The sequence below is a fragment of the Desmodus rotundus genome, chromosome 9 (assembly GCF_022682495.2).
Source record: "Desmodus rotundus isolate HL8 chromosome 9, HLdesRot8A.1, whole genome shotgun sequence".
In the NCBI taxonomy this organism is placed as follows: domain Eukaryota; kingdom Metazoa; phylum Chordata; class Mammalia; order Chiroptera; family Phyllostomidae; genus Desmodus; species Desmodus rotundus.
Genome location: NC_071395.1, coordinates 88,402,564 through 88,417,404, shown reverse-complemented (window position 1 = coordinate 88,417,404; position 14,841 = coordinate 88,402,564). Strand labels below are relative to the sequence as shown.

Here is a 14,841-nt window from a genome sequence, read left to right as displayed (position 1 = left end):
CAGGGATTAGCCCTGGCTGGTGTGGATCAGTGGGTTGGGTGTTGTCCTGAAAACTGAGGGGTCGCTGGTTTGATTCCCAGTCAGGGCACAAGCCTGGGTTGTGGGCCGGGTCCCCAGTTGAGGGCGTGCGAGAAACAATTGATTCATGTTTCTCTCGAACATGGATGTTTCTCTCCTCTTTCTCCCTCCCTTCCCCTCTCTCTGGAAACAAAATCTTTAAAAACCTTAAATAATCGGGACTGGACGTGTGTTAATCGTAGTTGAAGGTGAGTGATGGGTGCAGGGGAGTTAGGCGCACTGTCTTCTTGAGGAATTCTGGACTGTTGGGGGGGCGGGGAGGTGAGCGCACGTGGCGTTCAGCCCGAGCCTGTGGGAGTGAAAACTGCAGCCCGCGTTCTGGAATAGCAGCAAGGCAGCAAGGCAGCGTTTGAACAGATGGAGTGCCCGCGTCCTGTGATGCGTGCCTTCCACGGGCAGTAGGTCCCGCAGGAATGGTCCCGCAGGTCTGCAGGGAGAGACAGATGGCTGAATGGCAGCATCGCTGTTTGTGAGCAGAGCGGCCTTGGAGGCCACCTGACCCGAGAGATGTGCTGGAGGAATTGTGGTCATATCTGGGAGGTGAGTTCACGGCTCTGGCCTTTCCATCTGATTTCCCCGGTGTCTGCCGCTGGGATTTCCCCGGGACTCAGGCAAAAGGCAGTCGGCATGGTGTCCTAGGCTGTGATTAGAAGCCACAGGCTTGGTGTTCACAGAGCCAAACAGAAGCTCAAGGAAAAGCAGTGCTGGGCGGCAAAGTGAGAGAGGGAACGCACACGTAGTGAGGTACTGTTTATTCGGGTGAACCTATGTGTGCAGAAAGCAGCAGCACACATTTTAAGGAGCACATGCGACACGAAAGGATACATTGGGAAACGCATTTCACGGTTGCTCACAGGAGGGGACGGGAGAGGAAAAAACGAATGAATGAGAAACCAGGGGTCAATACTGGTGTGGAGCCATGAGGTTACGCACCCTGAACTGCGGAGCATGCTGCTCTCTCTGGGGTTTGGAGTAAATAAATAAAATCATGAAGGATAAACCGCCAAGGGTAGCAGCTGGCATACAGTAGGCACTAAATAAATGCTAGCAACAACCAAAAGAATATATTCGCACTTATTTAATTACTATTAATAGGCTATAGGGTAGATTATTAAGAATGCTTTGACCATTTCCCCCCATCTTTTTCTTCTTCCCCAATCCTGGAAAAGAGTCTACCCTTCTGTTCCTAGGGACTCACTGAGGAACACTATGGAGTGTCTTCCCGAAGGGACAGATTGGAAGGACATCCTTGGCAGAGGTCCAGGTAAATAGTGAACCCTGGGGACAGTCCCCATGCCTCTTGGGAAGGAGATGAGCCAACAAGTGCCACTGGTGGGTTCCGAGGGAGGTAGAGACCACAGACCCTTGCAGGGCCCAAGAGGGGTGGTGGCATGGGGTTTCTGAGGACAGTGGCCACCAGGAGTCGGGTCCTGCCTCTGCGAGGGCCCTGGCACCTACACTTTCCGGCCACCTGGTGGCCTCTGCCACCTGCTCCCCATGGTACTCCTGGGCAGCCCTGGGGGACACTAAACTTCCCACCAACCATTTCAGTATGGCTCACTGTTAGTTTGATTCAGAACAACAAGGTGACGTTGTCACATTCAAGTGCGGTGAAGTGAAATTCATTCACACTTTCACACTCCACTATTTTTCTTTGCACCTTTCACAGCCAGGAGCTCACACGTATGGTGTTTCAGGGAGTGTTTTGTTGAACACACAGAAATACTCCTTCTTCCTCTCTAGCTGATGGGCGCTAGGCGTCCAGGTCTCACCGCCACGGCACTGCGGCGGGCCATGTGCTTCAGGGTGCCCCAGGGTTCAGCCCAGATAGTGGGACCCGAAGCCAGAGTCCTCCGGGAGCTCCTCTGCAGGATCCGAGCCTGGTTCTGCAGCACTCGGCTGGGTCGGGGTGTTGGGTGTGACAGATAATCCCTGGTCCCTCACTCCGTGCCCAGTCCCAGCACCTGCTGTGAGGCTTCCTGCAGTGACTAGCCAGCAACGAGAGGCGCTGAGGTCCCACCACGACCGACCTCACGTGGGGAAACCTGGAATTGTTCCGCCGCCATTCCCACCCCAGTTGTGTGAAATAACGAAAACCACGGTCCGGGTCTCTGCCCCGGCTCCAGGCACAGAGCTCCTGAAACCCTTGTAAGGAGGGCGGAGAGCAGTGGGAATGTCTTTTGTTCTGCTACTTGGCCTTTGGCCTTGGCTCCTGACACGGCCCTCCTAAGTCCTTTGGGACTTCCTGGGTGATGGCAGTGTCTTGTTCTAATGAGGCGACTCTGGGTGGGCGCCTGGAGAGCTTCAGGGTGGGGGCTGGCCGTGGAAAGAGCAAGTAGCGAGTAGAAGCTTGGAATGTTCCGCTTAGCCCGCCCTGCAGGGAGGGGAGAGGAGCCGGAGGACGAGTGCGTGCTCGATCACGCTGCATGATGGGGCTGCAGAGAAGGCCGCTGTGTGGGAGGTGTGGAGAGCGTCCTGCTTTGGGTGCACCTGACCGCCACAGGCCGCAGCTCCTGCCGGACCGTACCCTGTGCAGCTCTGCATCTGGCTGTCCACCTGTGCCCTCCGCTCTGCCTTTCATTCCATAGTAAAGTGGTAGGAGTAAGCTTTCCCTGAGTTCTGTGAGCTGCTCCAGCGCTGATGGGACCCAAGGGGGCGAGTGTGGGAACCTCTGCTTTGCAGCCAAGTCGGGGAGAAGTAGTGAGTAACCCGGGTCCTTCTTCTTGTGACTGGCCTCTGAGGCCAGGTGAGGGCTGCGTGGTGGGACTGAGCCCTTGAGCTGGGGCATCTGCTCGAACTCTGGTTAGTGTCAGAATTGAATTGAATTGCGGGATACCCAGCTGGTGTCACCGAGCACTGAGCATGATGAGTAGAGAGGTGATGAAAAGGATTGACAAGCCGAGAGCTCTCAGGGGAACGACACCACGCCACCTTTTCCCATTACTGACACCATCCCTTCCCCATCCACCTCTGAATGGGAGCCTGGACCTTTTCTCTGAGTGTGGCGGTGAGCGTGTGGGCCGCACCGGGCAGTAGAAGGGAAGACACCCACCACTTGAGACAGGAACTGGCAGAGCAATGCCAATATTACCGCCTGCGTGGTCACGAGCAAGCCCCGGACCCCCTTCAGGTATCAGTGTTCCCTACGTACAGGACCAAGAGGGTTGGATGGGACAATGCTTGCAAAGAACCTACTATGTGCCAACCACTCGGACAGGGCTTTACAAGCATGTTGACGATGACGTCTGGTGATGAGCCTCTGCTGGAGCTGAAGCTGAAGTCATAGAGTCCAAACTGACGTTTACAAGAAATGGGCCGTGGTTCATGATGGCGAATCCATTTTCCCGAAACCTGTGACTGACCCTGTAGGACAGTCCATCCAGCCCTGGCCATTTAGGGCGCCGAGAATTGCTGAGGATTTAACACACAGAACTCCCCTGGGGCCTCGTGTGGGGCTTGCTTTATTTAGTCTCTTTACCATTTTGTTCATAAAGGGACCTTAATCAGAAAAGGACTTCACGCTTTACATACGTACTTCCCCCATCCATAGAATCCATCGTGTTTCATTGTATCTGAACTGGGATAGGAGGTGGACGTGTGAATGTGGGTGGATTTAATATTAGAATTGACCCAAAATCAGTCCGCTAAAGAGACTGTAATACATCGTCTCTCTATTGCCTGATCAGAAACCTCCAAAGCCCTGAAGCCTTGTTCTTTTTGTGATTGCTGAGTGTGAGATGAATTATTCAAAGACCAGTGATGAAGATTGGCTTCCACTCTGCAGCCGGAGCCCTGGAACTGCAAGGTCATTTCTGAACATCCATCAGGCCTGCTCAGGGCCCGAAGTTCATCCCTGGGCCCTGACAGTGGGGGTGGGGAGCACACTGACTCCAGAACGCTGAGCGCTCTTGTCCTCTTTCTCAAGGGCAGGCTCTTGCTGCATCCCAATGAAGCCCAGCTCCTCAGGGAAAGGGCCCAAGAGCAGGGAGGCTGGGCCTGAGCCCACGAACTTGACAGCTTGCCCAAGGCACAACGTTTGTCTAAGGAGGCAGAGTCTATGAGGGCTGGGAGGTAGCAAGGAGGATGCGTGGGCCTTAAGCATCCTTGGTTGCCCACCCAGCACTATTTCCCCTTTCTTTCTTGAGTTTTGTTTGGGAAGCCATTAGACTTCCAACTAAACCCCTGAGAAGGGGCTTTATCCCCAGTTCCAAGGGTAAATCCTGATAGGTCTAAGCCAGTGGTTCTCACCCTGGTATCCCATTAGGACCACGTTGGGAGCTTTAAATGGTTCATGTGACTGGAGTCCAGTCTAGAGACTAGAGCAGGGCACAACCTTGCCGTCACCTGGAAGCTTGTTAGAGAGACGGACTCTCAGGCCCCACCCGAGAGCAAAGTCAGAATCTCCGGGCTCGGAGGACAACTGGTCAAAGCCAATCGTCCTCCGGCAGATGTATTTCCCAGTGATGTTGCCACCACAGGTCCTGCTTCTCACACTTGCCTCACAGTGGGACGCTGACACCCTCTCATCTTGAACCAGCAGGACCTGTGGCCCCTCCCCCGAAACCTGGGTGGTCTGGTCATTCCGGTGAAAAGGACACCAGGGAATGCCCGAGGCTACTTCGGAGGAAGGCAGCACTGCCTGTCTCTTGGGACGCCGCTCTGAGAAGCCAGCAGTCAGGCTGGGCGGAGGGCCAGGCCTTCTGAGGAGACCGCAGAGGTGTTCCAGCCGACAGCCCTCGCTGAGGTCCCTCGGGCACCAATTGTCAGACAAGCGAGCACGGAAGCTCTGCAGAGGACAGTCGCTGTTGGACTCCTGCTGCCGGAAAGATCTGGAATGGGAGCCACCTGCTGAGCCCAGTCAAGCCCTCGGCTGTACAAAGATATGATCGTGGCTGTCTTACGCTGCTGAGTTCTGGGGCGATTCGCTATGCATCGATAGATGGCTGGGGCCCAGGGGCAACCCGCCCTTGCCAGATGGTGGTTTAGGGATGGGCATGTGGCCCAGTTTGGGCCAATAAGACATGTGGTAGAGTCTTCTGGGAAAGCTGCCGTCTTTGTTCCCGAGAAGGCCACGGAAGAAGAGACGGCCCTTCTCTTCCCTCTGATGTGCTGTGTCTTGATACGACGCTGAGCAGCTCCTGCCCTCTTGCTACCAACCTGAGGACAAAGTCAATCCCAAGGATAGCACAGCGGAGGCATGGAAAGACCTCGGGTCCTTGAGGGTGTCCCTGAGCGACTGCATTAATGAGCCTCCGAGCCCACACCTCCTGGCTCTCCTGGATGTGAAGATCATACTTACTGCCTAAAGCAGTTCGAGTCACAGTGTCACTTGTTGTTGAAAGTGTCCCCTCTGTTGCAGTGTGTAAGCCAGAAGCCAATCTCCATCAGCTCTGAAAAGGGAGGATCTCAAGGCCAAGGTCGATGGAGTGTCAGCTGTTTCCCCAGAACTGTTCCTCCTGCTGGTGAGCAGAGAGCTGGTGGGAAGTCTCTCCTAAGCCAGGAGCAGGTTGAGTGATTTGGGAGGGCAGGGCAGACGACAGGACAAGTCAGCTAAGCTTGGGCCATAGAGAGGGTCACTCTGAGCCAGCTCTCAGCCCCGAGTCGACGTGTCTTCTCCACCAGGAACCATCAGAAACCCCAGGTAAGTTCTCATGTAGGCTCGCTCCTTCCCAGGAAAGGAAGCCTGAGGAGGCTGCCCATTTTGTGGGTGGAGAAACCGAGGCTCGAAGTGTGTGATGGGCTTGCCCAGGGAGCTTGGTGGCTCTGAAGTCCTTCCTCTTGCCTGCGGGAAGCTGGCTGGGACTCCGAAAGGGAAGCTGCGGGTCACATCCCCAAACGCTCAGCCCACCTGGGTGACCGGCCAGCGCCCTGCCTGTGGATCTGAGGATGAGCCTAAGCCTTTCACATCAATTCCAGGGTGAGCTTCTCCAGGGAAACCATCACTTCCCTCCTCTAAGTCGACTCTCATCTGGAAACTTCCGTCTCCCAACAGACATAGACACAGTCACACTTGGGCACCTTTCAGCTGGGAAGCATCTTTTCTGCCCTACATTGAGCGTGAAAGTGGTGCCTCTTGACCTTGAATCTGCTCTTGGACCTCTGGAGTTGGCTGAACTAGGGCCTTGCTCCCCATAATGTGGTCAGGGAACCAGACACTGGCTGGAGAAGCCCTTTCCCCCTCCCCCGGCTCAGAGGAAGGAATGGGACCCTTCCTGCTGCTCTGGGGGCCTGCCCTTTGCACTCAATCTTGTTCTTTCTTGGGGTCCCCCAGGTATCTGACCCGTTATCTAAATTCCATATTCTTTGGGTTGTCATCCAGGTGCTCCAGGAAGGAGACAGGGGATGCAGGGGGGAGGGGTCCATCACTTGAGAATGGTTAGGCTTTGCCTGTAAAACCAACCACCTTTAGAGCTGGAGGCGGAGTCTGAGGACAGAGCCTGGAGATGATTTTATCCAACCCCTTGATAGACAAAAACAGGAAGCCCCCAGTTCCTGGAGGGCCTATGACCTGGCTTTGGGGCAGCAACCTCTACCCGCTGGGGAGTGTCAAGCCTGCAGGTGGTGGCTGCTGAGCCTTGACGGCCTGGCTGAGCCCACATTTGCTGCTCTGGCCTGAGTGTGCATGGACGTGCTGACTCCCCATACCCCCACACTCTGCACCAACCCTGCCTTCGGCAGAATCCACTTGTTCATCCACTTCTGCACCCACTCAGGACGTGGAGTGTTTGTGTTCCAGAGGCTAATTAACTTCCTAAGCGTCGTATTAGCATACGAGAGTGTGTTCACTGAGTTTGGTAGAAAAGTCAAGACGGGGAGAATTGCAGATGGGCTCCGTGTGCTCACCAAGCAGATGGCCTCAGCCAGAGAGGCAGCCTAGGAAGGCGCAGAGCCTGGGTGTGCTGACTCCCCACACCCCCAAACTCTGCACCAACCCTGCAGTTCTTAAGGTGGAACGCTATTTCCCCTGCTTTCCTCTGCCCTTTATCCACTTGTGATGGCTAATTATATGTGTCAACATGGCTGGGCCATGGTGCCCAGGTATTTGGTCAAACATCATTCTAGGTGTTTCTGTGAATTTTTTGATGAGGTTAACATTTAAATCGGTGGACTTTGAGTAAAGCAGATTGCCCTCCATAAGTGGGTGGGCCTCACCCAATCAGTTGAAGGTCTGAATGGAACAGACTGACCTCCACTTTGCAAAAAGGAAATCTGACAACAGATGGCCTTCAGACTTGAACTGGAACTCTTCTCTGAGTCTGCGGTCTGCTGATGTCCCCCATCAGGTTTTGAACTTGCCAAGCCTGCATCCTCAGATGGACTAATTCCTTAAAATAAATCTCTATAGATACACATTCCATTGGTTAGCCCTCACACATGGGTTACCCTAACATTGAGGAGGGGGCTCTGCCCACGTGTTCCTCTGGATCACCACCATGTGGATTTGCCTGTGACTCCTCCCCTCAGCTCTGCGCACAGCCCTGGCAGCAGCCCACGCCTTTGAAGGCCCTCTGTGGTGCTGGGGTTGAGGCATCTAGACTCACCCGAGGCAAGAATGGGGGTGGGAGGGAGCCAATGTCCCATGGCTGGTAACCCCAAGTGGTTTTATTCCAAAACTCATCAGATTTTGGTGTATGAGTCTCCCCCTCCCATTTTTTGAGGGGAAAAAAAAAAGAAGCTCATCAATGTGTTTTTTTTTTTAAGTGCTCAAGGAAACAAAAGCTCAGAAATTGGGGAAGGGGCCATGATTCATGATTCTGAGTTGAGTTTATATACTTTAATGTTTGATTAAAATCTTTTGATTGTGGAGAGGTGGCCAACAGGGTCCAGTTCTGAAGTTAATTTCCAGATGGAAAGGAAACTGTGACAGTTGTGCAGTTTGGCAGCTCGGCATCCAGGCCAGTAAAGGCGCACCCTGCTGACATCACAGCCACCAGTCCACCGTGTCCAGGGGCGGCTTCTATTTTTCCCACGTGCATGAGGACAAGCCCGGCACCGTGAGAGAGCAAGAGAGCTTTACGGAGAGAAGAGTGCATCCTACGTGCTACTCACACGGACAAAAACCGGAGTAGAGTGCATCTCCACGCCTGTCGAGTTTGGAAGAGCTACCTAGTGGTCTCCGAGTGCACTTGCCGACTCCTTTGCTGTGGGACACTGTGGTTTCCAGATGATTCCGTACACGGTGGCCAAAGACACTACGGTCATCACGGTGCCAGTGCAGGGAGAGTCGGGGCCTTATGTTGCTACTGGTTTATAGGCAAGGGGTAAAAGGTGAGGGCAATCTAGAGCTTTCTACATGAAGCTGAATCATGAAATTTCAGGCTGGTGCCCCCATACAGAGGGGATTTGGACACCAGGGGCGTGCAGGCGTGCAGAGAAAAGGCCATGTGAGGACACAGTGGAGGAGATGGCCATCAGCAAGCCAAGGAGGGGGCCTCCGAAGAAACCCAGTCTCCTGACCCCTTGATCTTGGACACTTGACCGGCGGCACTGTGAGAAATAAATGTCTGTTGTTGAAGCCACCCAGTCTGGGGCATTGTTATGCCAAGCAAAAAATAAAACAAAAACCCCACAACAAAAGTCGACCCCATAAAACCCTGTCCTTCGGAAGGCTGCACTCGTCACACGTGCGCTTTTTGGTACCACTTTCCAGAGCCCACGAGTCGCCCACTGTGGCTTTGTGCACGCAGCACCTAACACTGTCTTAAAGAGAAAGAGAGAAAAGCAGGCAGAGCAAACATACAGCAGAGGGCCTGTCGTCGTTTTGCTGATCAGAACCTCAAACCTGAAACCACAGGAGCTGAGACCCCTGAAGAACCGAGGGGGCGCGTCCTGTAGAGGTCCTCTCACTGTCTCCTGCCCCATGGACTCAGCAGGAAGCGCTCTGCACATCCCAGCTCAGGTTTCCTACTAGGAAAATGGGCACCAGGCTGCCTCGCCTTCTGGGGACATCTGTTTGCCAACATATGTACCACACCCAGGAAGCAGACGTGGCCCTATGTAGGATTAAATTGGCAACCCCCTCCCGACGTTCATGGGCATCCTCAGGGGAGTGGCCGGGTGGTTCCCAGCCTGGCTTGTTTAGACTCAAAGTGCTCCAGGCATCAGCAAGTCCAGCTCTGGGGCCCACGCAGCCTCTTTGAAAGCTGCCTTCTGCTTAGCTGGTATAGACAGCTGTCTTCATGTTTGGGTCTCAGGGTCTTGAACCGGAGATGTGGCTGGTGTGCACGGGGACAGTATCCCTGGAGCCTGAAACAGTGCCTGGGAATATGAACTCAGACCAGGAAAATTCTGAAATTCTCATTATCAGAGTCACTTCTTTGGGTTAAGGCATTAAAGGCCCCTGTTAAATGTTAGGGAGGGGCCATACGTATTAAGACATCATCAGCCATTAACACCTCTTTGTGACTTCATCAGTGGCCTCAGAGCCCCCTTAGTCCCCTAGGGCAGTTGAGTTCTGGTGGGAGAAGGGGAGGGATTCACAGTCTGGGGGGCTGAGGGGGAGGTGGAGAGCACAGAGGGGGGGTGTTGTGTGGGGGGAGGCAGGCGACAAAGAGAATAAAAGATGTCACAAGGAACATTGCTTGACAATTCTGAACCAGCCAGACCTCTGTATCAGTCACCTTTTGGTCCGGGGTCCAGACCGTGAATGTGAGGGCCAGGCCAGCTGGCAAGCACACGAGCCCCGCTGGGCCTGTGTAAGGAGCTTGGCATCTCAGAGCTGGCCTTGGCCTGAGCCATGAAGCTGAGTGTGCAGGGACCAATACACAGCTGTGACCCCCACCTGTTCCAGGAAAGGGGAGAGTGGCTGGTGTGATTGACGTGTAAGAGGTGGGGCTGCACCCATGCTCTCAGCCAGTCTGCTTGCCCTCTGGCTCCAGACTCCTGACACCACCGTGAGGCAGTTAGAGATAGTGGGTGGTTGGGTGGGGGGCGGTGGGAGCAGGGAAACAACATGGGTCAAGTGACAACAGCTAAGCTTGGGGGAGGCCGGCCTGTCAACCAGGGGCCTGGGGCTCACAGGCCAGCAGGGGAGCTGGGGAGAAGCTGCCTGGCTGTCCACAGTCCCAGGAGGCCTGCGGCGAGGCTCAGCAGGGGGAAGACGACATCTGGTCATAGTCGGGGCACTTGAGCAAGGCTGGGTAGTTGCTGTTCATCTGCAGGGAGGCGTCGCTGGAGATGTCGGAGGGGCTGCGGCCCCGGACCCAGGCGTCTGGGTGGAGGAACTGGCCCGAGTAATCGGAGCAGTTGCTCAGCCGCGGGCGGTAGAAGCCATGATGAGGCCTGTACATGTCCTCGGCGGTGTACCTCTTCATGAACAGGTACACGGACATCACCCCCGCACTCTACAGACAGGAGAAGGCAGAGGAGGGCTCACTGCTGGGGGCCTGGCCTTGCTCCCGGCAGGCGGACACAGGGACGAGAGCTGCTGGGGGTGGGGGCAGGAGCAGGGCCCTGGGCCGTCCTGGATGGAGCAGCCACGAGCCCGTAAACCACGTTGCGTTCTGGGGACGAAGGGCGGTAGCGTGGTGGGTCCAGGATGTGCGTAGCCTGCCTTCCTCCTCTGTCTGGGCCCCGGGCACGCCCCGCTCCCCACCCAGCCTGTTGGAAGGGTTACCTCTGTTAAAAGGAAGGATATGGCAGCGAAGGCAAACGACCAGCCGTACTTGTAGCTGAAATAGGTCTCTGCATCCTTGGTCCTGTTGAGCATCTCGTCGTTGATGCTGGAGATGTAGAGCACCAGGCCGACTACAAGAGAGAGGCCTGGGGGAGGGCAGGGGGGCTTGGAGAGGAGGCCCCGGAGTTTGCTGGTGGGGTACCCACCACCCCTTGGGGTTCAGGAAGAAAGCCTGGGGACAGGGCACTCGTTCTGGGGTTCAGGGAGAGGAGGAGCTTGCCTCCTGAAGACCCAGTTTGGACCATGACCTTCTGGAAAGCAGACATGTGCAGGTGAGAAAGCTCCGTCTCTATTTCATTTGCTCGTTTTGGGGTGGCGAACACACAATTCTACATACAGATGATGTCTTATGGAATCGTACCCCTGAAACCTACAGAATTTCATTAACCAATGTCACCCCAATAAAGTCGATTTTAAAAAAAGCTTCCTGCCAGCCTCCTCCTGAGCCGTGGTAAGCCGAGGGCTCTCACCCCTCTGCTCTCTAGAGCCACCTGTCGGATGTAGATGCCCGATCCCCACCCCTGGACATTGAGTCACCTGTGGGCTGGGGCCCTGGCACTGTATTGCCCTAACAGCTCCTCAGGTGACGCTAATGTGAATGATGGGAGAGAACCACTGAGCTAGCGGTGGCTTTGCTAAACTGAGGAAGAAAACCGACTCCCGCTGACAGAGGCAGTCAGGCCTCCAGTCCCTGTCTCCAGCCGAAGGTGGCAACATCACTGCGGAGACTGAGTGGCTCCTGGTTTGTGCAGCCCCCCCCCCCCCCCCCCCCCCCCCGCACCACTGGGTGTGGCCTGTTGAGATCATCAGGCAGAGAGGTAAGGAGAGTTTGCCCAGATTCTGGTAATTGTTCAGTCAGGGAGGGGGTGGGGGGCCCCCATGGGGTCCAGAGTCCCACTGACATTGTGCAAATAAATGACGGCCTCAGGCACCGTTCCCGTCAATGAGTGACTGTAATTGAATCAGCACATAATTAATTACCCTGTTTTGAGCTGTTCAGGCTTAATTCCCTTCACATGATTAAACCAGGACATCTTGAAGGATGAATGTTCAAGGAAAATCAACGCGACTCAGGACTTCCGGGCACTTAGCTCATGTTTGCGTCACTGCTGGTCCCGAGGACCCCGTCCGCTGCTCTCGTTAGAACCACCTCGTGCGGCCCAGTTCCACCTGAGGATTCTGAACCCGACTGCTGGAAAACCTCAGGTGCATTCCGGCTACTGTACAGCCTTGACTATTGTCAGGTTCGTAGCAGGATGAGGAGCTTAACCCCGGGTCCCTACCTCCCGGCCTGGATGGAAACAGCACCGTGTAGAGGGTGGGCTGAGGACACTGCAGGAGCCTGGGTCACTCACTCAGCTGGCCTGGCGCCGGGGGCCGACCCACAGCCACGGCCAGGACTGCCCAGAGTACGGCTGTTCAGGTGTCGAAAGCCCAGAGTGCATGAAAACAACAGACTTACCGGAGAGGATGAAGAAGATGCCAGAGACAAAGGCCAGTATTGTCCTGTGAGGACGGATGTGTCCGATGTTGCTCAGGATGAAGCCAATGAACATGAAGAAGAGACTGACCAGAGGGAACGGTGTGGCCGAGCGAATCATTTCTAATTGAGGGGACAAAGGGACACTGTCAGCCTGCACTGGCCTCACCCTCCTGAGTTGGGTGCTCCTGGCGGTGTCTGCCAGCTGGTCCCCAAAGCTGCACCGTGCATGAGCTCCCCAGGCTCCGTCCCCTCCTTGGGTGGCCTGGGACCTCCCAGTGCTGCCGGAGCCTTTGTCCCTTACTCTTAGCCTGTGGAGCCTGCACTATCTCAGTGTCAGAACTGTACTGAAAGTTCACTTTAGGGGTCAGAACCAGCTCTGGTGAGGCCAAGACCATGCATGGTCAGTCTTGCTGGGGGCCAGAGGCCTTGATTCAGTTCCCTGAGTACCATGGTCTGAATGTTTTTGTCCCCATCCCCCCTCCCAAATCCATATGTTGAAACCTACTCCCCAGTGTGATAGGATCAGAGGCGGGGCTTTGAGGAGTTGCTAAGGTCAGGAGGGTGGAGCACTCCTGCACAGGATTAGTGCCCTTATAAATGAGACCCCAGGGAGCTCCCTTGCCCTTCCACCAGACGGGACACAGCAAGATGGCACCTGCTACGAATCGGAAGACAGCCCTTACCAGAACATGACCGTGCTAGAGCCTCAATCCTGGACTCCTGGTCTCCTGAACTGAGGGAAATACATTTCTGCTCTTTATGAGCCACGGGGTCTATGGTATTTTGTTCTAGCAGCCCAAGCAGGCTAAGATGCTGGGTATGGATGCCCTCTCACTTGCCTGGGTCACAAGCCTGGGACGTTCCAGCAACCTGTCACCATCTCGGGATAAGTAATGGACAGAACAAGTTCCGGGGAGCTCAGGCCAGCACAGCCAGCCGAGGGCAAGGACATCAGCCCTCGGGATACAAGCTGGTCCCCCTGAATCTTCCCTCCGCCCTGCTCTGCTCTGCGGAGCCAGCGGCCCGGCTTGGAGTCTGAGGCACCTACTTAGAACGTTGACAGTGGACTCGGACGTCAGCTGGGTGTTCATAGGCATCACATATTCTATGGTGAAGCAGCGTCCACGCTCCTCGCCTACAAAGACAAGAATCGTTTACCTTTCTGCGTCCTTCTGGAAGGTGGACTTGGAGTTATTTGAATGGTACCTCCAAATGCTTCTAGGATTTTTGACCCCTGGACGAGCTCCAGACCCTAGGGGGTCCCGTCCCCCACAGCAGGGCTGGAGCACAGCCTGATGTCCCGTCCTTCCTGAACCCAAGCTCCGAGAGGCTCATGAGAAGTGGCCAGCCCGCAAACTGAGGCTGAGTAACATGATGGTGGCTGTCTTGTTGCTTAGGGACAGACTCGGCGGGTAGTGGGTTTCGATTCCCCGGTGTGGGTGTCACGGAGCAGAACCCCCAAAGCCTTGCCAACCACTTCAGAAGCCAGATCCTGGCGACTTCCAATTGTGCTCGGTGATGCCACATAGTCCCTGGCAATGAGAGGTGAGGTTGGTATCGGACGCCATCCCCAAAACAGATGCCAGTCACCAGCAGGCCAGGCCTTGAGGTGTCCTCCCTGTCAAATACTGGTGGGCACCACGTGGGTACTGGAAATATCGGGGGATCACTTTCTAAAGTATATGATTGCGTAACCACTATGCTGTTCACCTGAAACTAATACAAAATAATATTGAATGTTAACTGTAATAAAAAAAATTAAAAAAGAAAAGGAAAGGAAAAAGAAGAGGTGAAAGGAGCTTTAGTGACCAAAGACTGAAGCTGGGGTCTCTGGCATGTCTGCAAACCGTCAGGGCAGGGGGAGGCGGGGCTGCGGATGCCACCTGTGAGACCACCCCAGGTGGAAGCTGAAGGCAAGGCCCAGTTTGGAGGTGACTGGTGGAGGGTGGGGAAGATGGGGCAGAGACAGGATCACCCCGACCAGAGAGGAAAGGAAGAAACCTTCCCAACAGCCTCACTGGGAGGGCCATTCCCAGGAGACCAGTCACAGTCGTGAGATGCAGACGAGGCAGTGGCTTCCTGAACTAGAAAACTTGTTAGAAAGGAAACAATGTGTAACATAAAAGAAACGGGCGTGCTGTTACTGGTTTCCATTGCATTCCAACTGTCCTTGCAGCGACTCTTTCAGACAAAGTTAAATACATGTGTAACGGCAATCAGTGGTGTTGCTCACCAGGGTGACACACACACACACACACCCTGGTGTGGGCACCAACCCCACACCCATCTCCCAAAGCCCTACCACACAGCTGGGAGGACCCTGCAGCCCCTCTGCCCAGGGCACCCATAGGTTACAGGGCCCTCCGAGAAGTGCCCAGTGACCACCCTGTGGCGATTCTGGTCAGCCCAAGTTTGTGGCCTGTCTCAGGACATGGAGACAGAGATGCTCTTGTACAGGCTGGTTCGGGCCATGATAATGGGACAAAGGACAGTAGCGACTCCAAGGGTTCCAGAGAAGCAGTAGCCTCTAGAAGAACTAGAGCTGCCGGGAGGACCGGACAGGCGGCGCCCAGACCTGCCCCACCTTGCACACTGGGAAAGACCT

At 55.1% G+C, this 14,841-nt stretch overlaps 1 protein-coding gene across 1 annotated transcript in view; it reads right to left on the bottom strand.

The window, feature by feature from the left end:
* Nucleotides 1-7,823: 7,823 nt before the first annotated feature.
* Nucleotides 7,824-14,841, bottom strand: part of CACNG5 (calcium voltage-gated channel auxiliary subunit gamma 5) — a 30,877-nt gene continuing 23,859 nt past the window's right edge. The window contains exons 3-6 of the mRNA XM_024573329.4: nucleotides 13,285-13,371; nucleotides 12,216-12,356; nucleotides 10,694-10,839; nucleotides 7,824-10,421 (exon numbers count right to left, since the gene is read on the bottom strand). Coding sequence (XP_024429097.1) covers nucleotides 10,164-10,421; nucleotides 10,694-10,839; nucleotides 12,216-12,356; nucleotides 13,285-13,371 — 632 coding nt within the window. The 3' untranslated portion in view covers nucleotides 7,824-10,163. The remainder of the gene's footprint in view (nucleotides 10,422-10,693; nucleotides 10,840-12,215; nucleotides 12,357-13,284; nucleotides 13,372-14,841) is intronic.